Source organism: Dendronephthya gigantea, unplaced genomic scaffold (genome assembly GCF_004324835.1).
Source record: "Dendronephthya gigantea isolate DGI-Jeju-01 unplaced genomic scaffold, DenGig_1.0 000002F, whole genome shotgun sequence".
Classification (NCBI taxonomy): domain Eukaryota; kingdom Metazoa; phylum Cnidaria; class Anthozoa; order Malacalcyonacea; family Nephtheidae; genus Dendronephthya; species Dendronephthya gigantea.
In genome coordinates, this window is record NW_021163012.1 from 632748 (window position 1) to 656408 (window position 23661).

General features: G+C 39.0%; 6 protein-coding genes across 7 annotated transcripts; 2 read left to right on the plus strand and 4 right to left on the minus strand.

The window, feature by feature from the left end:
- The first annotated feature begins 329 nt into the window (after nucleotides 1-329).
- Nucleotides 330-19647, plus strand: LOC114532573 (SWI/SNF-related matrix-associated actin-dependent regulator of chromatin subfamily A containing DEAD/H box 1-like). Of its 2 annotated transcripts, XM_028554119.1 has the most exons (22): nucleotides 330-815; nucleotides 1244-1671; nucleotides 1789-1827; nucleotides 1993-2109; nucleotides 2261-2346; nucleotides 2423-2513; nucleotides 2597-2696; nucleotides 2830-2889; nucleotides 2975-3050; nucleotides 3159-3294; nucleotides 3378-3518; nucleotides 3784-3876; nucleotides 4197-4326; nucleotides 4423-4541; nucleotides 4664-4759; nucleotides 4828-4920; nucleotides 5070-5188; nucleotides 5271-5338; nucleotides 5477-5591; nucleotides 5731-5828; nucleotides 5999-6136; nucleotides 19363-19647. In XM_028554119.1, the coding sequence occupies exons 1-21, from the start codon at nucleotides 401-403 to the stop codon at nucleotides 6085-6087; spliced, it is 2709 nt and encodes a 902-aa protein (XP_028409920.1). In that variant the 5' UTR covers nucleotides 330-400; the 3' UTR covers nucleotides 6088-6136; nucleotides 19363-19647. The 2 variants fall into 2 exon arrangements, with proteins under 2 accessions (XP_028409920.1, XP_028409911.1); XM_028554110.1 differs by lacking the exon at nucleotides 19363-19647 and having other exon boundaries at nucleotides 5999-6309.
- On the minus strand, nucleotides 6116-10953 carry LOC114532607. The gene is made up of 4 exons (XM_028554153.1): nucleotides 10579-10953; nucleotides 8269-8324; nucleotides 7459-7532; nucleotides 6116-7360 (listed from the first exon to the last, which is right to left on the minus strand). Exons 1-4 carry the CDS (start codon nucleotides 10615-10617, stop codon nucleotides 6444-6446), a joined length of 1086 nt encoding a protein of 361 aa, XP_028409954.1. The 5' UTR covers nucleotides 10618-10953; the 3' UTR covers nucleotides 6116-6443.
- Nucleotides 11919-12677, minus strand: LOC114532993. Its single transcript, XM_028554571.1, has one exon. The coding sequence runs from the start codon at nucleotides 12675-12677 to the stop codon at nucleotides 11919-11921; it is 759 nt and encodes a 252-aa protein (XP_028410372.1).
- Nucleotides 14359-17154, minus strand: LOC114533001. The gene has a single exon (XM_028554579.1). The coding sequence runs from the start codon at nucleotides 17152-17154 to the stop codon at nucleotides 14359-14361; it is 2796 nt and encodes a 931-aa protein (XP_028410380.1).
- LOC114532618 (TNF receptor-associated factor 3-like) lies at nucleotides 17541-19947 on the minus strand. The gene is made up of 3 exons (XM_028554164.1): nucleotides 19554-19947; nucleotides 18748-18807; nucleotides 17541-18453 (listed from the first exon to the last, which is right to left on the minus strand). The coding sequence occupies exons 1-3, from the start codon at nucleotides 19605-19607 to the stop codon at nucleotides 17560-17562; spliced, it is 1008 nt and encodes a 335-aa protein (XP_028409965.1). The 5' UTR covers nucleotides 19608-19947; the 3' UTR covers nucleotides 17541-17559.
- Nucleotides 19948-19953: 6 nt separating this feature from the next.
- Nucleotides 19954-22377, plus strand: LOC114532637. The gene has a single exon (XM_028554188.1). The coding sequence runs from the start codon at nucleotides 21510-21512 to the stop codon at nucleotides 22359-22361; it is 852 nt and encodes a 283-aa protein (XP_028409989.1). The 5' UTR covers nucleotides 19954-21509; the 3' UTR covers nucleotides 22362-22377.
- Nucleotides 22378-23661: the final 1284 nt, after the last annotated feature.

Here is a 23661-nt window from a genome sequence, read left to right on the forward strand (position 1 = left end):
AAATTAGTGTTTCATCATCATGGAAGCATTTTTTCATGAACTATGTGGAAAATGGACTTTGTAACTGCTGCCGATTGTTATTTCGGTTCATCTTCGGGAAATCTAGGTTACTTGTTAATTATTTTGTACAAAAAAGCTTACACTACTATTTTTACTGTGAAAAAAGGTTAAAAGAATAAGGTTAAATAAAGAATAAATTTTACCTCTCTACTTTGATGTTTAGGAAATAAAAGTGAAAACTTTACCAGGTACGATGAAGTCCGAGCAATGCACGAACGCCTTGTGATGTATGGTTCAAAAATTGGCGGTAAAAACGAGTTGCAATCAATCACTCGTAGTATTAATCGCCTTCGTATTAACGGATAAATTGTAAAAATATTTCAATATCCTGAACTTAATAATGAAAAGAAAGCTTAGCAGCTTGTCACAGTTCAATTACAGACGACGTTGCCCTATATTGAAAGAAAACGCCAGAAAAAATGATCTTGAATCAAGTAGTGATGAAGATGAAGATATATCAATACCAAATAATCCAAGTCCTTTAAAAAAGCTACGAAAAAATGATAAAAATTGTACAATACAAAGTGTGGATGAAAACCAGATGTATTCTTCACAGACCATATTGGACAGTTCTAGTGGTGATGAAAATGATGGCTCAGAGGCTTTGGCATTTAATGACAAACAATATAGATTAGATGTGCTGAAAGGAATATTTAAAGACGAGTTTTCTGACGAGGAACTATTTAATGCAATTAATGATACCAATGGTTTAGATCATGCTGTTTCAGTGTTAATTGATTTAAAAGATGAAAAAGGTAATATATTTGAAAAATTAAGTGTACGTTTGATGCCTAACCCTTCTACCTCTTAACCTAGTGAGAATGAATTTCTGGTATGCTGGAATTCATCTGGTTAAATGTGAGGTATTTGGGTCCACCTCTAGTGAGAGTTGACATGATACATTAATAAAATGCCCGTCATGACCTGACTGGAAAGTATGCAAACTGCGCAACCTAGATTTCAAAAAAGTACTAGTAAATGTATAGGAGACATCAAATTGCGCGCCCAATATCTAGGTTGCGCGATACAAACTTTCCACACTGGTGTCATGAGGTATGGTCAACTCATCTGACAATGTTATATGACTTATGATCAGAGGGTGAGATTCACCAGCATAAAACTAACCCATGTAAATCTAACTGCTTTTAAAATTTAAGTCAATTTATTTATTGTATTTTATTAGGGGAGAGTGGTTTTGTCTCTTCATCTCAACAAAGTTTGAAAAAACGTGCAAAAGGACTAGATATCTCGTCTGATGATGAAACTCCAAAAATACTTGATGCTCCAGAGATTCAAAATGACGTTGGTGATAATAATGATTGTATAGTTGTTAAAGATAATGATGAGTTAAATGACACTGCCTCAGAAATTACCCGAAGCACTCAAGCAGTCGTCATTGCAAGTGATGAAAGTACGGATGAGAACTGTGGTAGTGATGATGATGATTGTAATGAGAATCAAGATTTAGCCATTGCTGATGATGATAAATCTCAGATACTCTCACTCTTTGATGCGGCAGATCCCACTGAATTAGCTCTAGTACGAGGATGCTCCCTCACAAAAGCAAAACAGATTTGTGGTTTAAGACCATTTGCTTCTTGGAAAGACCTGGTATAGTATTAACAAAAATTTTAAGTCAAAATCATATATTTTCAGAATAATTTACACCAGTACTATTTAATTCTAAGGAACTATAATGACATAGAAATAATGAATTTCTCTATATAGTTGGAACGAGTTCGAAGCACTAAAGGTCTTGGCGAATGGGTAATCTTAAGCTTCATATATAATGTATTCATGTATATAAATATAGCACATACTACTGTTCTGCATTCACAAATTATAATGGCAGGTTGTTTTGCTTGCAGTAGTTTGCAGCAGCTATTGCAATATTGTATGTATTTAAAAAAATCTGTGCATTTAACTTCATAGCTCCTTTGGGAGTGCGAAACATTTGTGAAGGAGAGGGATAAGATCAGTGATTTAATGGATAAATGTGAACATATCAGTAAAGACATGAAGGAAACATTTGAAGTGATATCCTCTGAGGTATGTATGTGCACTGCACCCACCTTGCTAGTAGAAAGTAGAGCTTGTTGTTTTATATTTTGCAATTTTTATCACACACAAAGAATATATGCAGAGTTTTACAGCTCACAATATTGATAGTATTTACTGAAGAATTACTTTTGATTGTTAGAATTTATTAGAAAGTGAAAAATCTGGGTCAGTGTTTGTCACAAAAGAGCAATATATCACTAAAGAACCTACTCTTATTGCACCAGGGTAAGTCATACACTGATGTACTTATTTGAAGTGGAAAGCAGTCTTAAATAACTGGCATATATTATTAATGTTTCAGTTTGAAACTGAAGTCCTATCAACTGAATGGTCTCAACTGGCTCATTGCTATTCATCAATTTGGCTTGAATGGAATATTAGCTGATGAAATGGTAAAAAAATGAATTATGTTACATGAGTTTCATCTGTGCATAGGAACGTATTGATTCCAATATTTTTTCTTTTTTATATACAGGGACTTGGCAAGACAATACAAGCCATTGTTTTTCTAGCATATCTGATTGAACAAGGAGAAAAAGGACCCCATCTGATTATTGTTCCATCTTCAACTTGTGGTAATCCTTCTTATGCCAATCTACATACACTTTTTTATATGACTTTACATGGACACCCCCCTGTTCCCCTCCAGGCAGTCAACCAGTCACTACACACAGTAATCACCTACACCTATTACTATTTATTTGTTAGATAACTGGAAAAGAGAATTCAAGAAATGGTGTCCCTCTATAGAATGTTTTCATTATGCTGGTCAGTGTTTGTTTTAAGAGTGTATTTACTCTCATCTTTTTATCACTTGAAGTTCTTTGTTTAACTCAGTAAAAAATTTCTTAAGGTTCCCAATCAGAAAGGGCGGTATTACGTGATGAAGTGCTTTGCTCAATGCGCGATTTCCAGATACTCATTACGACGTTAGTTTAATGAAATTGCAACAACCTAGAATAATTATTCAATTATCACTAAATTAGTAATAACGAGTCGGCTTGTAATCGAGTAATTGATACAATTATCCCCTTTAGTTACAGTATGGCGACAGTTGCAGCTCCTGACCGAATATTTCTCAAGAAATTACAGTTTCACTATGCGATATTTGATGAAGCGCATATGTTGAAAAACATGAAATCTCAACGCTATCAACAACTTTTACGAATTAAGGTACAGTACTCGATCAGGTTTTGTACGAAAGGCTTCTGAAATAGACGTATTGTTCTAACGCTGTGCATGTACCAATATTTCAGCCTCAGAGGATGCTCATGTTAACTGGGACGCCGATACAGAACAATATTTTGGAGTTAATGTCGCTGCTCACATTTGTAATGCCAGATATGTTCGCGCAGCAAGTCGAGGGAATCAAGTTGTTATTTGGAGATAATAAAGTGGTTGGTAAAAATATCCTAAAGCATTTGCAATCAACCATAATCATCCCTCATCAACCAAATTTTCGAAGAAACTTTCTGACATGGTAGTTTTTGATAGTTTTGACTGAGCAGCCTCGTGAGTTTCTCAGACCTTAACCATGACAGCTTTTTGTGGAGTGAAGCTAAAGTTTGGAATTACCACGTTTGAGCGTGATCGGTTTCAAGATTACTTCCTCTTGGAATGATTTTTATCTGAATCTCCGTGTGACAATGATTTTCCTTGCAGAAACAGAAAGGAGAGAGCGCATATCAGAAGGAGAAGGTGATCCAAGCTAAACGAATCATGCAGCCTTTTGTATTGCGAAGAGTTAAGAAAGATGTGAGTGCTTCAGTGCTTGATTATTTGCTCATTCCAGAATGGGTGAGAGTAAAGAAGGTAGTGATGTACGGTCTAGTACTGGGATGAGGGGGAAGCTTCGGAATTATTATCATCATCTGTAACTGTTCTTCCTTGAGGTCCAGGCTCTCTACTTCATCTCTTACTGATTAAGTGTCACTACAGAAAACAATGGTCAAACTAAACTGACCTTATTTATACTGATGGTAGTTCAATGATTTAGAAACAAGAAACAATATGTAGCGGTGGAAAAACTCCATAATCAACTATCGCCAACTATTAGTTGTTGTTTTTTCTTTAAGGTTCTTGGAAACAGTCTTCCAGATAAGCAAGAACATCTTGTTGAATGCGACGTCCCAAGTCGTCAGAGAAAAGTCTACAATGAAAATTTTAACTCCTTTTGTAAAATCATGCGTTCGACTGAAACAAAAGGTACATTCATTCATTCATTCATTATTGTGATATCCTTAGAAAAGGTTTAATTGTATCTGTTGTGTTAACACTTTATCATTACGTTGTATTTTCTAGATCCTGCTAAAGGATTTGGCCTAATTATTGAACTTCGTAAAGCGGCGAACCATTCATTGTTAATCCGGAGTCATTACACGGATGATATGTTGAACAAAATGGCTCAAAACTACTGCAAGGTGTTAGCTTTATACTAAACTGAACTATGACTTCGCTGGATAGCTTTTTAACCTCTTTCTGCGGAAGAATGACAAATGCACAGCCTTTAAAAAACTAAAATCGTAAACTTGTAATTTTTTAGCATCCATCTCACAGAGATTCTGAAGTCAACTTTGTGTTTCAAGATATGCAAGTGATGTCAGACTTCGAACTCAGCAGACTTTGTCTTAATGAACGCGTAAGTCTTCTTTAAAGACACACGAGATATTATTTAAATCTTCATGCCCTCGTATATTTCTACTTTAGTGCCTTAGAGATTTCCACTTGCCTGATGAGTTGATTATGGACAGTGGGAAGTTTATTTATTTGGACTCCATTCTTCCTAAAATGAAGGAAAATGTAAGCATCATGCAGCTAGCTATATTTAATATACGTGTGAACTGGTACCATTATTTCACGGTGATTGTTAATTGCTTTTGAGTAAAATGATTAACTGTCTGCTGAACGGATTGACTTAAAATTGAATGTTTTTTGTATTTCTCGTTTAGGGGGATCGTGTACTTTTATTCAACCAGTTCGTCATGATGATGGATATTGTTGAGGTTTATTTAAAAAAAAGAGGATATAAATATTTAAGATTTGATGGATCTACGTCCGTGAATGAAAGGTACCGAACCTGAGCTTTCTTCAGCAACACTGCACAACTAGTGTTTTTATTTTCTTTTACCCTTTCTGTCTTCCTCACCTAGGCAAGGACTCATCGACAGGTTTAACAACGAACCAGATATTTTTATATTTCTCCTATCAACGAAAGCAGGTAAGACGGTTACAACTACGACAAACGTGCGCTCTAGTACTTTACAGATAAACTTCGTTCAAGCTCAATAACCAATAAGAAATTCTCCTTGATCAACATTCACACTAATCTCAAGTTTCTTGCAATGTTACGTTGCAGGAGGTCTGGGTATTAATCTGACGTCAGCGAATGTCGTCATACTCTATGATTCAGATTATAATCCTCACAATGATAAGCAAGCTGAGGACAGATGTCATCGCTTGGGTCAAACCAGGTATCATTGAGATGGCATATTACGTGGTTATAACGACCCAGTCTCTCCCAGACTTTTCTGACTTAAGACTCACTGCATTCACTTATTCTCAATGAATAACAGAAATATAAGATAAACTAAAGACTGTATATTTCTTTAGAGATGTGAATATATACAGATTGGTTTGCAAAGATACAATTGAAAAAACGATCTTAAAATGTGCAAATGACAAAATTCGGCTTCACGAAGATATTTCAGGTAAACATTATGTGCCGTACAATATGGTCAAATCAATTGATTTCAGTTTATACTGGATAGCTCTGCAGCAATCTGGCCAATCCTGGCCTTAACTACAGTTAAAAGTTAACTAGTCTTTTATACAACTGGCCCCTGACATGTTAGTGAGAAAGAGTTATTTCTTTTTTTAGGAAACCAAAACGCTCCTGATAGGGATATGGAAGGTTTAATAAACGCTGTCTTCGGCTCATCGACGAAAGATGACGACAAAGAACAATGAGAGTTATCAAAATATTGGATTAAATAAACAAAGATATATTTATCAAAAGGTGATATTTCATATTTTTTTCTACGGTGGCTCCCCCCTGTATATATTCACGGAGATAATTATGTTTTTTATTCATACGAACTAAACTGAACTGAACTGAATCTTCATGCCCAGTATTTCATTTGTATATCAGAACTTCGACTGGGTATAATAGCATAAAAATATTTTATCAGATATGATATTATGTTTCGTTTTCGGCTAAATCGTTTAAGCGATTTTTAAACACCATGTTTCTGTATGCGTCATTGAAGCAACTCTTGTTCTTCCATGTCTCAACGCGTTATTTTGTAATTGCTTGAGTTTAAATGCTAGAAAGCTACTGAAAGTCTTTCAAATTTTTGTCTCAAATCTGACACAGTCTCTGGGTTTTCCTGGTCTTTATGTGATGACGTATGACCGTTTTTCAACTCATCTTCTGGTACAGTTTCAGTTGCAATTGCATCCCCATTGGAATTTCCATCGCTCTGGCTGCCAATGACGTGCTCTGTCGGTAGTTCTTCGGTATCCTTTGACGTGTCCTCGTTATCTCCCGGAATGTTTTCGGTATCTTTCGTGTCCTTTGTATCCGAATGACTACTCTTTTTATGAAAAAGTCCCAAAAGCCAGTTCAGTCCTTTTCTGTCCGACTTAGCCGAACGTCTATTCGGCTTACGTCGTCGTGACTCTTCGCCGAGAGGTCGCAATCCGGAATCTACCGACATCGAATAAGTTTCGGTCAAATTAGTTTTTCCTTCAATTTCTCCATCCGACGTTTGTCTTCTTATTTTTTCTTTACGGCTTCGACGGAATTTAAATAAATGTTTGATTCTTTTCTGTTCTTTGTGTTTCTTTTCCGGCGAAGATTGTGGTGTAATGTCATTTCCATTCTTCCTAATTTCCTCGACTTCGTCTGATTTCACATCCTCGGCTATTTCTTGATTTGTTTTTCTCAAAACCACTCCAGATGCAGGAGTTGGTAACTTCCATCCATTACGTTCTGGTGTAGGTTTAGGTGCGGGAATTGGAGGTGTGGGTCGTGCTGAGGTGTGCACCTCTGAGGTGTTTACATTCTCCGTAATCTCATCATCCTCGCTATCCTCTTCCTCCTCTTTGATTTCTTCAGGAAAAGCGATATCAAAGTCCATGCTAGCTCGAGATTTCACAAAATCTCGCGACGGAAGACGACGTTTTGGTCTGAGCTGTACTCGCTGTTTATTTATATGAACCAATTGAGAAGGTTCTGGGACTGCAACGGATAAACGTGAGAAGTCAAGCATATTTAAATGTACATATAAATGTTTAGTTTTGAAGGCGTACTTCAGCATGAAGTGATGTATCTCATACCTTCATCAGAGAATGAGACTCCTTTCTCTTCCATATTATCTTTCTCTTTTATCCAATCGTCTTCATCATCACCTCTGAACAAATGAATCACAAATTATCATGGTTGTCTTCATTTAAATCACAAAAAAGGACGTGTGGGTGATATTTCAGCGGTTTATGGTCTTAAACGTCATCTAGACTGGTCTAGAGTTCAGAATCAATCGCTAGTACATTTCAGAAAGGGTTATTTACATCTAAAAAACCGACTCTCCGAAAGGCACCGTTATAATCACCTAGCAACGGTTGCATGACAAACCCTTAGCAAGAAATCATGCTAAATCTTCAGCATACTAATATACATATATATTACTTTCATCTTTCCATCATGACGTCGTAATATTTTGTGCAGAGTTGAATGGAAACTATCATTTGTTAGAGCCAACGAGAAGTGTTATTTTACCATGGAAATAATAAATAAATTGACGAGTATTTCATGCAGTAACAAACAATAATATTGTCATCTTTGACCGCCCGGGGATTCTCGCCTTCAGCGATAGCAGCTGAACACTTAACTACATTTCCTTGTTTATCAACTTTGATTGATATGGAAAAGTACAATTCATCATTTTAATTTGGAAAAGTACACTTATCGACTCTTTATTAATCGCTACCTTATGCACAAATAGCTATAAATGTCCTTCACGTTTGATATTAGTAATTTCATGATAAACAACTGTATAGTTTTTCAGCTTGAATTTCACGTTGTTGCTGGTGTTCTATCTGTCTTCCTTGAACGTTACTTGTTCTCGTTAAACAAGAAATTGCACTTACTGCAAAATATTTGGTTCGGACATCCATTTCTTCATACGAATGGGTTTTGGTTGAATCTATAATGATGAAGAACGTGCGATATTGTCAGTCACGCGGTCATGTCTAATGTTTGCTTTCTTTTGGGAAGGAATAATGAATTGGAGAGGGAATCGTGACATATATGGCGTCTTGAAGATTGGATGTTTGCCGTCACAGAGGGTACGATCAATATATTTGACAGGCAGGATGCATGTATTTGACAATGAAACTAGATCTTCGCCGCTACAGTGAAATATATATATGTGGTTTATAACACCAAGTTCAATGTGGAAAATGATGCGTGGGAAGAATTTCAAATCCTTCTTAAAGGATTTAACGAGATAATGTTGGAAACAAGCCTGGACCCGTCTCTCTGTCGTAGTCTGATATCAAAACCCAAAGATGGTTTGCTTGAGATGACATTGAGAAGCGTGTTGTGGACTGCTTGTCGCTGTGCATTCAAATCTAATTTTGTTTACAATTGGGTAGGATTCTGGATTCGTACGAGATGCATTCAAGATGCACTCGTATGTTTTCCGTGAACTTGACCGTGTAAGACACGGATTTTGAGTATTCAGGTAGTTTGGTGAAAAAACAATACAAGTCGTCAATTCAAATTCATTCACAACATGAAATGCCAGCTTGATGTTTGCAAATTAAATGAAAGAACCAGAGTTGATGCAGAGAAATGGCCTAGAATTAATTGGATTGTAAAGTGTTAAAAAGACAAGACGCTCTGTGATGCATGGTTCCTTCAGTGTTATGTCAATTGCATCGCACAGTGGACAGTGCATAAGATGGCAACTTGGACCAAATGCAATTCACACACAAGCCGAACCTTCTGCGCTGGCTGCCAGGTGTATCATCTCGTCTTATAGCAGTCACTATGAGCTTTCCTTCCTTGTTTTGTCAATCTATTGTATCTAGGGTAAAGTTTCTTGGTAACTGAAGGCTAGCGCTCAACCTCAGAGGTCGTATGAGACGAGAATGTGACAGGAAAACGTCGAGGGTCCTTCTGGGATTAACCAATCATTAACGCAACTAATACTCGCATGTAAACATAATACTGCATGAATCCCTACTTCATCTACAGATATCTTACAATGCGATATATTACATTATTCATACATCATGATTGAATAGACCTGACTGGAAAGCGAGTTTATCATGTTTGACAAAGTTTTTTAAATTATTAATTGTACAGTACACAATTAAATTAAGAAATACTTTTAAGTTTATGTGGTTCGTTATGTATATAAGACCCGTAAATTTGAATCTATTGACATTGTTTTTGTGGTATTGCACAACTTTTCTTTTATCGGCAAAATCCAGTCACGACAGAACATTATTTAGGCTTGTTTGTGCTGCAGTATTGCGGTCCAGACTATAGTTAATTGTTCCGAGCGATTTAATAAAGTCATTTTAGGAATTCCAATTAAATCGGAGGAACGTATACCCCGTTAATTAAGCTTCTTTGTATCATGTTTCAGATAACAGCGAGATTTGCATGAATTTGAATGATATTGGTGGTGAAATTTATATTAAAACGTGTTCACTAGCTTTCGAAATTGGGTTTAGAAGTAGTTTGCTGTTGTTTCTTATTGATGCGAAGTGTCCAAAAGCCTTGCCCGCCGTTTTAGCTATTCGTGGAACAGCATTAAAATTAAAATGCAAATATAAAATAAATCATTTGATGAAGTTGAGTCGGGGTGATTTAGATCCTAATGATTTGTTTATCAAAACGTTAATATCTTTACTATAATGTCATGTTACTAATCCTTCCTACGTAATGCTTCTGCGTGCAAGACAGCAAATAGAGACATGAAAGAATTTGGAAGAAGATGAAACAATTGTCTTTGTTGAAATGAATAAATTGCTCCCCCTATTATTTCATGTAAATTCAAGATATTCTTAGTTCCTTGCTGATGTGTTGGTCCTACAGTTCAATATGGCCCTCACAGTTCTACAGCTGCCAGAGATACACTGATATTTTGTCTCCGTTCGAGAGATTTGAGAATACGATATTGTATGATCAATATTATTATATTATAGCTGATGCACCACGCGAAAAACAATGAATGCGTAGTTACAAAACAAAGCCCGCTAGGCGATATGAAAGTTTACATATATTACATATTATGGGACAATAACCAAGTCAGAGTCACTGGCACCGCTGTGTGTCTCTCTAAAAGACAAATTTAGCCAGGCTATGCATCGTTACATCTCTTTCTTAATTAAGAAATTTAACCATTTAATGAACGATAGAGATTACATATACATATATATACGTACTTTAGGCGAGCCACTCAGCCGCTTTGAAACATCAACCATTGTGAAATCCGTCGATGAAATATCTTCAGTGATAAATGACAGTTAGGGTTTCAGTGCCTCTTCGTTGAGATATTGTTGAGACGAAAATGAAGCGACTATCAAATCTTCATTTCCTACTGAATTTCCATTCGCGATTCTTTGTGTTTTGTGTACGTAAACCTTGGCTTGTCGAGAGCTTACTTCCGTGAGTTGTGCTTCTTTAATTTCCTTTCAACGTGAGTTATGAAACCAAGCACCAAAGGAGGAAGCCTTGCACTTTGACACCGCGATACGATGTGTCCTTTCCTACGGTTGCGAAGCTCTATATTTGCAAAGTCAGTGTTATGTATCGTATTACGGGTGGCCGCGTTGTGCATTCGTATGAAAGAATTATAGTTTAAAATTATCTGTTCATCTGTTAATATATGATTACCACGTCATAGCCTTTAGCCGGCAGCTGCGTTGGGCTTTTTGTTTGATAATTATGAAAGTGCGTTGAGGTTAAAGCGACCTTCAAGTTTACAGGTTGTTGTGGCTGAACTGAAGAGAGTTTTTTTGGTAATTTTTTTACTATTTGAGAAAAAAACGTTTTCAGAAATGCTGAGGTTTAATATGCATTTGCTGTGCTTCAACCTGGATTCAAAGATCCAAGGCTCCCTAGTGTTTTTCATTTTCTCTGGAATCTTCGAACATTGCGTCGTGTTTGGGATCTTTTAACACAACACAGTGCACGTGTCAATTCTATGTGATAATTCTCTGCTGAGGAAAAGCTAGTTAAATACTGATATCTTTGCAACTCTTTAAGAGAAGGGAAAGTGGAAGGACATGGCTAAACCTAAGATGGTTTATTAGAAAAATGGAACTGCGCAATTCAAAAGCAGATGTATTGGGAACGCCGTTTGAGGCGTAAGGTTATGCCAACACACTCACAAAGTTTTGGTTTTTTCTCCTTTTATTTCCTAAGTTATCTTCCCGATCACTCACGTCTCACTCACTCACTCACTCTAAAACCCTTGATTCACCCATATTATATCTGCATTCCTAACCTATGACGTTTAAATGATTGATTGTTCCTAATTACTAATTATAAAATTATGTAAAGAATTTACTCCATTCTCAACACCCTCCCCCTATTCGATTCAAAGGAATCGAATATAACGAATCATGTTCTCGATATTCTATATAATAAAGTTCAAATCAACGTTCGATTACCCAGTAATTCTGTATCGACGAATATAACATAACTTTTCGTGAAATAACTAACTTAATTAATCAGTTCCAATATAATCCCCTATGTAACGATTTAAGTTTAAATTTATGTCCTAATCATCTTCGTTTTCACCAATGTCTTTGATGCGACACTCTGCTATCGCTGCAGCGTTTCGTTTTGGTCGGAACTCTGGAACATCAGCTCTAAGTTTTGAAGTTGCCGGTTTTAGCTCTGCGTCACACGAAAGCTCCATCGGGTACAAGTGTTGAACTGCTCGTTCGATGTTGCTTTGTCCCACTCGCAGTCTCGCTCCTCGCACGATTCCATCCTTACCCGTGATGAGGCTTTGCACGATACCCAATCTCCATTTCCCTCTATTTTTCTCTTCGCTTTTCACAATGACGACATCTCCTATGTTCAACCGTATCACCTTCTCGCCGTTTTTCATGTTGTGTCTTTCTCGGAGACTTTTGAGGTACTCGGACGACCATCTCTTCCACAGCACGTCTTTGCACCGTTTGATGTACCTTGCTCGTTTCCGCAGATCGTCATCCTCGATGTGTTGATTCCTTTGCTCTGGAAGGATGTTCGGGCGTCCAAACTGTAAGATGTTAGGTGTCAGCAGTGGTAGTTGTGCATCATCTTCAACATAACTGAGGGGACGGTTGTTCAGAGCCACCTCAATGTCCAAGATCACTTCTTCCAACTCTGTACAAGTGAGATGACCGTTACCGATAGATTTGTACAGCGCTTGTTTGATAAGACCTATCAATCTTTCATACTGCCCACCCCACCAAGGTGCTCGACTTAAGTTGAACTGCCACTTGATTGCCATCTTCGCCAACTCATCGTTGAATCTCTCGTCCTGCATAATTCGTTTCAGCCACTTCGCTCCAGCAACAAACGTCTTCGCATTGTCTGAATATATTTTCTCGGGCCGTCCCTTTCTCGCTATAAATCTTTTTAAGGTATTAAGGAATTCTTCCGTGCTCAGAGTTTTCGTCACCTCGAGGTATAGCGCGCGTGTCAAAGAGCAGGCGTAGACTAGGATGTAGGCTTTACGTTCTTGCTTGTTTCCTGCACGATATCTGATCGGACCTGCGTAATCGACTCCTACGACTTGGAATGGTAACTCGCCTGACGATCGGTCTTTGGGTAACTTTCCCGGTTGGGGGTTTGGTAGTCGTGTTGCGTGGAACCGTTTGCATCCAAAGCAGTTCTTTCTCACTCGTCTAGCATTCTTCGTAGTCGTGGGATCCAGTACTCGTCTCGAACCTTGGCCATAGTCAGTCCCACTCCCCCGTGGAGGGTCACTTTATGGGAATGCTCCACTAACTTCTCGGTGAAGTGGTCTTTGTCTGGGAGATAGATTGGGTGATCGCCTTGGATACGACCATGACAGACAAGGATACCATTACTGCATGGTTGGAGGTTTAGCTCTGCCCGATCTTTTACAAATTCCGCCGTATTCTTATTCCTTTCTTGCACTCTCGCGATCCACCACAACTTCCGCGCCTCGATTTCCTCGGTGGACAGTGGACCGCTTACTGATTCTTTGTCTCTGCTGATATTACAAATGAAGCGCGAAATCCATGAACAGATTCTCAGGGTCCTCCACAAATTCCACTTTTTCAACAGCTGATCAAACTCGTCTGGTTCTTGGACTGCGATCTTGAACAAACTTTTCAATGGTTTTATTTCTGCTATCGTTTCGGGGTTTGGGTTGGTCACGATATCGCTTGGCCAGGTATCTTGGATAGGTAGCCACTTTGGCCCTTTCCACCAGAGGTGCTCTTTCTCGCTGACTTTCCCTCCTCTGCTACCCAGGTCAGCAGGGTTCTCTTCGCTGGATACGTGTCGCCACTGAATGTATGATTTCTCCTGGATCTTTCGCACTCTATTACCAACAAACTGCTTGAACTCTCCTCCCCACGTATCCAGTGCAGGGCCACTGTACTGTCCAACCAACCAAAGACCTGGCTTACTGGAAACCCGTCCAACGCTTCTCGAACGTTGTGGACCAAGTTAGTGGCCATGTGAGCTGATACCAACTCTAAACGAGGGATTGTCAGGTTCTTCTTTGCCAAACGCGACTTGGCGGCCACGAGACCTTGGGAGATCCCACTCTGTTGTTTAACCACCGCGAATACCGACGCCGCGACTCCGTATCCACTCGCATCCCCGAACGCGTTGGAGCTTGACATCTTCGATCTTTTCTGAAACTGAGCTAAGCTCCTTGGGGCGTTCACGTGGTTTGGAAGACTCGTCTCCCATTTCAACCATCTCCCTTCCAGATCACTTGGCAATCTCGCGTCCCAGGCCACTTTACGATCACAACAATCCCGATACATAGTTTTCCTTGCAGTGTAACCGGTGCGATTATTCCGAGGGGGTCGTAATCTTGGCGATTTTCCGAGATTCCTCTTTTGGTTGGCTGAGCTTTCTCAGCAGGTATCTCTACTTGTATGACGTCTTGATCTTTGTCCCATGAAAGGCCGAGTATTGTGATGGGGATGACGTCGCCCCCAGTTGTTGCTTGGCGAACGTATCTTCTACAGAGGAGGTTGTGGGAGTTTGCTCGAGTTCAGGAACATTCGAGTGCCACTTGTGCAGCTGGAACGTCCCATCTTCAAAGATCTCAGTACTGATTTCTTTGAGTTGTTTCGCCTTCGCGACTGTTTCTCCTCCGCTGACCAAGTGTCGACATACATGCTCTTACTAATTTCTTTCACGATCTCTGGGTGCTCTTCTTCGTGTTTTTGTAGGTGTTGTTGGATCACTCCCCCGAGCAGGAATGGGGACGGGGACAAACCAAACAGGGCTCTCGTAAAGCGCAACGTCACGACCTCTTTTGTCGTCAGATCTTTGAGCCAATGGAAGCGCATGGCATCTCGGTCCCCTTCGCGAATACGAACCTGAAGGAAGGCTTGTTTCAAGTCACCAGTCAACGCAACTGGGTGGAATCGTCCTCGGACGAGCACTTTCCATAAATGGTTCTGCAACGGTGGGCCAGTCTCTAAACACTCGTTCAAGGATGGTGAATTCTCGTGCTCTCGCGCTGACGCGTCGTACACAATGCGTAACTTCGTTGTTTCTGAGGTTTCTTTAATCACTGCTTTGTGTGGTATGTAAAATTCCCGTCCTTGTGGTTCTGCTTCGACCTTTTCCACGATCCCTTGATTTATCTGCTCTTGAATTACCCCATCGTACCGCTCTAGAATGCCTTGCTTCTGCAGCCTTTTGACGAGGTTGTTTAGGCGTTTCAAACTTCCGCTTTCGTTGCTAGGTAGCGGGGGGTGGTTGCCTTTCCACGGGAGGTTGGTCTCGTACCAGCCATGCTCGCTTCTCGATAGCTGCTCTTTGAACTCGCTGTATACGTTCTCTTGATCACCAGTTGGAGTGTCTTGTAGGCCCAAAACGTCTAACCTACATAACTGTTCGTAATCTTCCCGGTGCACTTGTGTCAGTAACATGTTGTTCAGGTCGACCTTCTCACCGCCCGGAGACATAATGGTCCACCCAAACTTAGTTAACTCAGCGATTGGCTCTCCAGGTGACCCCAATCTCGGTTTCGTCGACGTTTTAATCTTGGCGTAGTCCCCAGTCCCTAGAATTACATGCACGGGTAGGCGGTCCTTTGTGTCCCGATCTTGCATTGTTACGCCTTGGAGGTGGTTGTAGTTTGAAATAAGTTGTTGGTATTTCGGATTGTCTAAGGTCAAGAGGTCGCTTCTCTCAACTCGCGTTACTTCGGTCTCGATATAAAACTTCTCCTCTGCATCGCTTATTTTTAGAGCATAAATTCCAACCAAATTGGTTGAAGTCCCAAACATCATTTCTATACGTCGCATTTCTCGTTTTTGGGGTTTAGCTTTTATTTTGTCGAGCAATGCAGACGAGGCGTAGGAACTTCCCGCCCCCGTGTCGATTAAGGCGCGACATTTAACACCATTTATATTAACAACTACGACAGGATAGACGACAGATCTATTGGACGCACAAGTTGCGGTGTTAAGTAGCGTGTCATTAGAGGGCGCAGCAGGAGGCTTCGTATCACCCGGGGCGTCACAAATCGAGGTATGATGTCTACGCTTACATTTGGTACAAGCAAATCGGCTTCGGCAATCGGAGGCACGATGATCGGCCCCAGTACAGTTGAAACACAAACGCTTATCGCTTAGATACTTCTTTCGCTCGGCAGACGTAACTAATTTTGGACAGTTGATTGACATATGGTCAATCTCGTTACAATAAACACACCGTCTCTGTTTTGTTTCGTGTTGGCGCGTTTGGAATGTTTTCGTTCGAAGAACATTCGAGAACTTATTACTATTTTTATCAAGGGACCTGTCATCGACTCTCGTGGGGTTTCTCTCCGTCCATTTCCTAAGGGCATCTACTAGTTTGACAAAATCCCACTGCCGCCAGCCATCATCTGTTCGAACTAAATCTCCCCGTATCCCCTCTAGTTTATCTAAGGTCATGCGAACGTACCCATTTACTTCTTTCAGCTTCCCCAATGTCTCTAGAGACTGCACGTTAAACACTAACTTATCATAGAATGTGTGTATCTTACCAGGATTCGTTCCCTGTATGTTCGGTAGATTCATCAGGTTCTGTACATACGCATTCACGATCTCGCTGTCGTCCCCGTATTTCGTCTTTAAGATATTCTTTGCCCGCTCGTAACCTTCCGTAGAGAATGGCAGACCGTCTATGGATGACTTCACTTTTGGGCCGACCAATTCTTTAAGATAAGAGAACTTCGTCACCGCTGCAACGTCCGCCTTGTCGATCTCGCATTCAAATTGGTTCCAAAAGCGTAGCCAGTCCAAATGTGTCCCGTGAAATGGTGTGATTACAAGCTTAGGTAGTTTTGCGCTCGTACTTCGTGCCTTCTCATACTCTTTACGCGTTTTATCCAGCTTAATTTCATGTTGCAGCTTTAGATCCATTTGAGTCCTATCGAATTCCAGTTGCTGTTCGAACTGCTCATGGCGCGCTTTCGCTTCGATTTCTCGCTTGTGCAGTTTTGCTTCCTCTTCCTCTTCTTGTTTCCATTTATTCGTTATTTTTAATGTTTTCGCTATCTCACTATCCCATCTCTCGAGTTCTAGTTCTATGCTGTCCGTCCATGTTTTAATCTCGCTCGCCTCGTCTCCGTTTCCTATCCGTATCTCTTGCACTTTTACCTTTAATTCGTAAATCTCGTCTGCGGTTTTCCGTATAGTGTTTTTATGACGCTCGATGCTCGTTATATTTCGCCTTTCGATCGCTCGTTCTAAGGTTTCACATGTGCCTTGAGCTAACTTCTGTTTTATCTCGATTTGTTTTATTGCTTCTTCCATTTCTCTCACAGATCCCGTCGGAGGTGCCACTTGTATTGGGAACGCCGTTTGAGGCGTAAGGTTATGCCAACACACTCACAAAGTTTTGGTTTTTTCTCCTTTTATTTCCTAAGTTATCTTCCCGATCACTCACGTCTCACTCACTCACTCACTCACTCTAAAACCCTTGATTCACCCATATTATATCTGCATTCCTAACCTATGACGTTTAAATGATTGATTGTTCCTAATTACTAATTATAAAATTATGTAAAGAATTTACTCCATTCTCAACAGATGTCTCCTTGTTCGCTAATCATTGTATTGTATATATCTTAAAATGAAAACAAGAATTTTCAATGAGTCATAAAATCTTTTGACAAAAGAGTTTTTGATAACTTTATTCAAATACAGTTTCTTCACTATTTAGACATTAATTTCCACTTCAACCTTCAGAAAGATATTATCACCTTTCAAAAAGCCACACGTGTGCAGTTCTTCGTGTGTGACAAAGTTATCAAATCCGACAATAATCGATCTGTCATCGCCAAGTGGTCGTGGAATACCGCCGTTGCTTCGGGTAATAGTACTCTTCTCGTCGCGATCTCGTTTAATTTCGTGAACTCGTCGACGTCTGACGATGTCCTTTCGCTCTGAATCGCCACAATTTTGTTGATAAAGCGTGAATGTGAACTGTGGTCTTATGGGCCAGCGTAGGATAGAATCAAAATCCCCGGCCATGACTTTTCCGTATACAGATATCGCACCTCCGAGGCTCTTTTCCCGACCATTCAAATAGACCCATGTACATAATCGATAACCAGGTGAACCGGTATAAAAGGGGTCACTTCTAATAGGATCATCAGACTTTCCTAACTGAATTCGTCTCAGACGTCTTGAATAGTTCCTAATTATCCATAAGTGCTCACCATAGCGCTCGCTTTTCTGAAGATCATCGCAAGCTTTGGAGGCGGAGTAATCCAATAAAAATTGATCGAATTTTCCGCTTAATTCTTCGATTGTCTCCGAGAGATTTTTGTTTTGTTTTCGTGAGGTTGCTCTTAGTTTAGTCATATCGTGTTGAATATCTTTCAACATCGTTTTCTGGCTATTAACTTGTTTTCTTTGTTCTTCAAACTGTTCTTTGTAGTCTTTGATAACCTGCATGATGTTTGTTAGATATCCTTCGTGTTTTGCGATTATTTCATGTTGTTTTTTGATCCTCTCTTCTTGGTATTTCACAACCTGACGCATCAGAGAAAGATGATGTTGTGACTTGCTCTTCATGTGTTCTCTCATCTCACGACTTGCTTTTACACCCTGGATTAATTATACAAACACAATGAATGGGTTATCCGTGATTTGAACCTCTCGAAACTCAACTTAATTCATTTTGGATAACTTAAATAGTCTACCAGATCTCAACTGTCTTTCCTAGCGGTCATTTCTCAATAATCTTTTATCATCCAGAGTTATTTAAAGAAGAAACCTTAGTTTATTTATACACGGTCGCTCTATCCGTCTGTTCCATCTTCTAAACACTACTCCATGGAGGTCCAGTAAGGGTCATCTCTTAAACGGTGGAAAGATACATCAGTAAGTTAATGAGTTTACCTTGAACTGACAGCCAAACTGCGAAAACTTGCATGAAACTTCCACAGAAGATGTGTCGATCTAGAAAAATACACCCGCGATCTTAGTTATCATTGAAATCGCCCGCTCGAAGGAACGGCATCTCGTATTTAACACACTGTAACAACATTGCAACCATTTATCACGACAGGAGTATTGATATAATCTTATTAGGGAGTGAAGATTTGATTATTAACACTCGTGTTGCGAAGCTAAGGTCACGATGTTAATAACCCTGGGAACAGCTCAGATCTTTTGATTCATCTTAAATCATTTACACCAAATTAAATCATCGCTTTCATCGTATTGTATCATGCTTCAGGCAACCAATAATTAAACGAATAACCGGCCGTGTATTTCGCATACCAGATGTGGCGGTGACAATGAACAAGAATGTTCGTATTAATTTGAGATAACCTGTGAACTTTAGAGGACTATTATAGCACCTGTAAAGCCCAGCTTAGGTTGGTTAATCGGAAATTTCATTGCACAATTTTTAAGCGGAGTTATTTATATATTTAAATCTGTATTTCTGTCACAACTCCAGCCAAAATACCTTGCATATTTGGATCTATTGGAATTTTGCTTTGTTTTCAGGTGTTAAACTGACCTTTAGAAACTTAAAAACTCGTAAATTGCTGAGAATTGAAGAACACATCAGTTATATCAGCATCTGTACGTGCTCGATGTTTGAACGTATGAAGGTTAGGAAAATTGGTGTTGTGTTTGTTATTCCTGCAGCTTAGTTAACACATGACATTGATGAAGCTATGATGAAGCGTACTTACGCGAGGCTCGTCAAATATATCAATCGCTAAAAGCCATTTGTCTTCATCATCCATGTCTCGTCAATCTTCTGTTGTCAACTCTCAAATGACGGTGAAGTGAAAGCGCACAAATCTCTCGTGAGCCAAGTATAAAAATGTTGGTGGATAGTCACACGTTTACTGTTGACCTCGTAGCTGTTGACTAAATGAAAAACAAGGGAAATATGAGAGTTTATAAGCTTCTTTGGATTGATTAATTAACCACCAACTGTTGTGAGATATTCAACCGGGGAATGAGAAGGTGTGGAAGGGAGTCACGTTGGAGAGTTTCTGTCAACACCTGTGTCGGTGAACTCTATACCAAGTTAAAGTATTTCAGTACTCTCTCATGAAGCTGTTCAAAACATAGGACTTCTTTGTTGTCTTTCGCTAAAGCAGATATCTCAAGTTTTCCACGACGTTCATACATTCTTTGAACTTCAACTAAAGTCATCTCAAAGAATTTAAACTGTAAGTCAAACTGCTCCCGTATTATGGCCTTGTAGAAGAATATATCTTTTGGCTAGAAGTCTTAAAAAGAAATCTTTTAGTTTTTCTTTTTTTTCTACATCTTAAGAGATTTTAATATGTGCATTTTCAACAGCGATTAACTTGACAAAGCACCACCTGGAGTGGTTGCGTCAGCATCCTGCATAGGAACTTCTCAAATCATGCGCTCAATCATTTCTTCTCAATCTTGTAAATTATTAAAATCAAATAACAAAAAATATTAAAATTTGTTTTTATTAAACTAAACTGTAAATGATTAAAATGTTTTAATTTTTATCATCGAGCATTCATTGTACACGAACAACACTGGTGAAATATGCTGGATGTATTCTCTCAGACGAAGGTTGCAAACCTTAGCGTGCTTGGCGTTGGTTTTCTGGTCAACGTTCTCCTGATCATTGCGCATGTTCGTGATCCATTACGTGTGTTTCGTAATGTTTCGTCAATGTTCGTGATGAATATAGCAATCATAAATTGCAGTACTGCGCTTCTATTCCTCATTTTGCATAGTCTGCTGGACGATGAAGAATTTCGTGGTAGTATTTATTATACGATACTTCAAATTGCCATGTTTATACTAGCTACGATGACAGCTATCGCGTATTTCAGCCTGGCTTTGGAGTTATTTTTCTCCATAACTCGTCCGTTGTGGCATCTTGCGAAGTTCACACATCAAGTCTGCCGAAATTGGATTGTAATAACCTGGATTCTCCATGCGTCTTTTCATCAAGCAGTCTACTGGTGTTTTCCGAGTGCAAAAGTTTTTAGGGCAATTCTCGTTTCTTACATTTTATCTTTTTTCGTCGCAATTCAATCTATAAATCTAGCCACATTTCTATCCCTCAGAAGGCAGAGCAAAGCTCTCCAACGACGACGTGATGTCAGCGAATCGACTCTTCGGGCATGGAAACGTCGACAAGAAAACGAGAAACGGTTTTTAATGACAACGGCAATTCTTTGCGTTATTCTTACCGTGTCATTTTCTCCATATATCGTGTTCGAGATTCTGTCCAATTTTATGTCTGAGCTTTCAGAAATTAGTCCACAGACTTGGCAGTGGTTCAATTGGATCGACGTTTTTATGATTTGGGTGAACATTCTCGTTAATCCTTTCTTCTATCTCTGGAGACTCCCAAAGTACAGGAAAACTTTCAATAAAATTTACTGTAAATGTTTTAAATAATTCTCACACAATCATGCAGAATGATTGCCATGCATCCACTAATCATATTAAATGACAAGTCCTCTCGCTTCATGCATGATAGATGCAAATAATATTTATTTTATTTATTAAGAAACTTTGTCAGTGGACTCATTACTGATTATGCCTTCTCAGTTCATCAAAACTAATATAAAATGAACTAGAGTAGTATAAAACTTCTTTTATTATACAAGCATTCACAGTGCTCGGAACAAAACGAAAACAGAATGGCAGTGATAAATTACGGTGCTGTAATATTTTTATCGACTCTTAGTGTTGCATTTGTGGCTAACGTTCTAGTAATCATTGCGCATGTTCTTGATCCATTACTCGTGTTTCGTAATGGCTCTTCTATGTTCGTGCTGAATATAACAATCGTTGATACTATAATTTCCTTGCTGTGGTTTATTTTTTTTAGTCTGTTACAAACACACGATTTAGGGATCCTAACGAGTGACTACTTTATTATTGCTACTGAAATATCCGGTACAATTTTTACTATGTCGACTACAGCTTATTTTAGCCTCGTTCTTGAATTATACATTTCAATCTCTCGTCCACTTTGGCATCGTGCGAACGTAACTCGAAAAGTTTGCCGGAACTGGATAATTTCAAGCTGGATTGTTCATTTGATTGTATTTGAAGTACAGACAAGATTTGGTGCCAAGGAATATCATGAATTGTTTACAACGTGTTTCCTTGCATCCTTTTTCTTCGCCATTCAATCCTTAAATCTAGCCACATTCTTATCACTCAAAACGCAGAGTAGAGCCCTCCGAGAGCGACGTGATATCAGTGAATCGACCCTTCGAGCATGGAAACTACGACAGGAAAACGAGAAACGGTTTCTGGTAACAATCGCGATTCTTTCTATAATTCTGAGTGTGACAACTTTTCCGTATTTCATAATCATTTTCTTCCTGCTCAGATCAGGTGGAACAGGAACAGTTGATCATCCCTGGATAGAGTTCAGTGTTCATCTTATGATTATCATGAATATAACTATCAATCCATTTTTCTATCTGTGGAGACTACCCAAGTACAAGAAAACCTTCAAAAAGCTTTATTGTCAATGTTAAATAATGTAGGTTTTCATTCTTGAGTTGGGAATGGTTGTACGAGGTTGGATAGTGCGATCCACCGGATTGTAATTTTTTTATTTGAACCGTTGTGAAATGCATGAAAATCAATACAACTGAAGATTTGAAGCTTACAATAGCTAAAGAGGAACCTCAATTAAGGAATACTAAGTTTATATCGAACAACGGGCAATTTTAAAGCAATTGAGGAAAACAACACTATCCTGTGGTTAGTGAGATCCAGCTTGGGAGCAACCGTCTCTAACATGAAGAAAAGATAGATTCAAAGTAAAATATGCCTTTTGCTGTTTATAATAACGTCCTTTAAACTCTCTACCAAAACGTAATTAAATGAGAATTTAATTCAGGGTTAGTGCAATGACATATTGATTGGTGTGGCTTAATGAATATAACGTAGACAGCTGGAAAATATTTCTTAATTAAGAAGTATACGTTTATCAAGGCTTTCGGGTGTTTTTGATCATACTTTTTAAACCAACGTCGATTCTATATCTTTTTAGTTGTGTCGTGGTGTTTTTAGTAACTGGCCGAGTTTGAGAGATACTTTAAGAACATATATTGGCTACTTTATGGCAATTTTCTCACTCGAATTATGAAAGTAAAAACACTTATTTAAAGGATTTATTTTTGGTTGTTATTAATACTGAAGGTGTTACGTGGCAACGATCAGTTTAGTCCGATGGAAAGATTTTCTGATGTGGAATTTTCAATCGTAATAATTTTTATTAGTTGTCTTTTTGCTGTGTGCGCCATTGCTGGGAACGTTTTTGTAATCGCTGCTCATCTTAAAGATCCATTGAAACTTTTTCAGACACCTTCTGCGCAATTTATTTTCAACATTGCTGTTCTGGATCTTGGTGCTTCCGTGATAACTGTGTCGTTGCTTATCTATGAGTTTATCCATAGTAAATTAAACCCGGTGGAACTACATTTAATATTCCAACCAATATCGTTATCATATCCTTCCTTCTTCAGTCTGTCTGTTGAACGCTTCTGTTCTGTAGCGTTCCCTCTGTGGCACCGAGCGAGGGTGACTATCCGCTCCTGCAGAATCTGTATTATTGGCGTTTGGCTTTTTCACATTACCTTTGAAGCGATATATTCTGTTGTAGAACGATCCACAGATCGAGAGATTGTTCCCGTTAGTCTTCGCTTAGCCTACATATTGTTCTTCTTCATATCGACGCAAGCATTCTACATTGCAACTTGTATGTCATTGAAGAAACAAAACAACCAAATCATATCAAGACAACGTGCAAATGAAAACAAGAATTCGTCC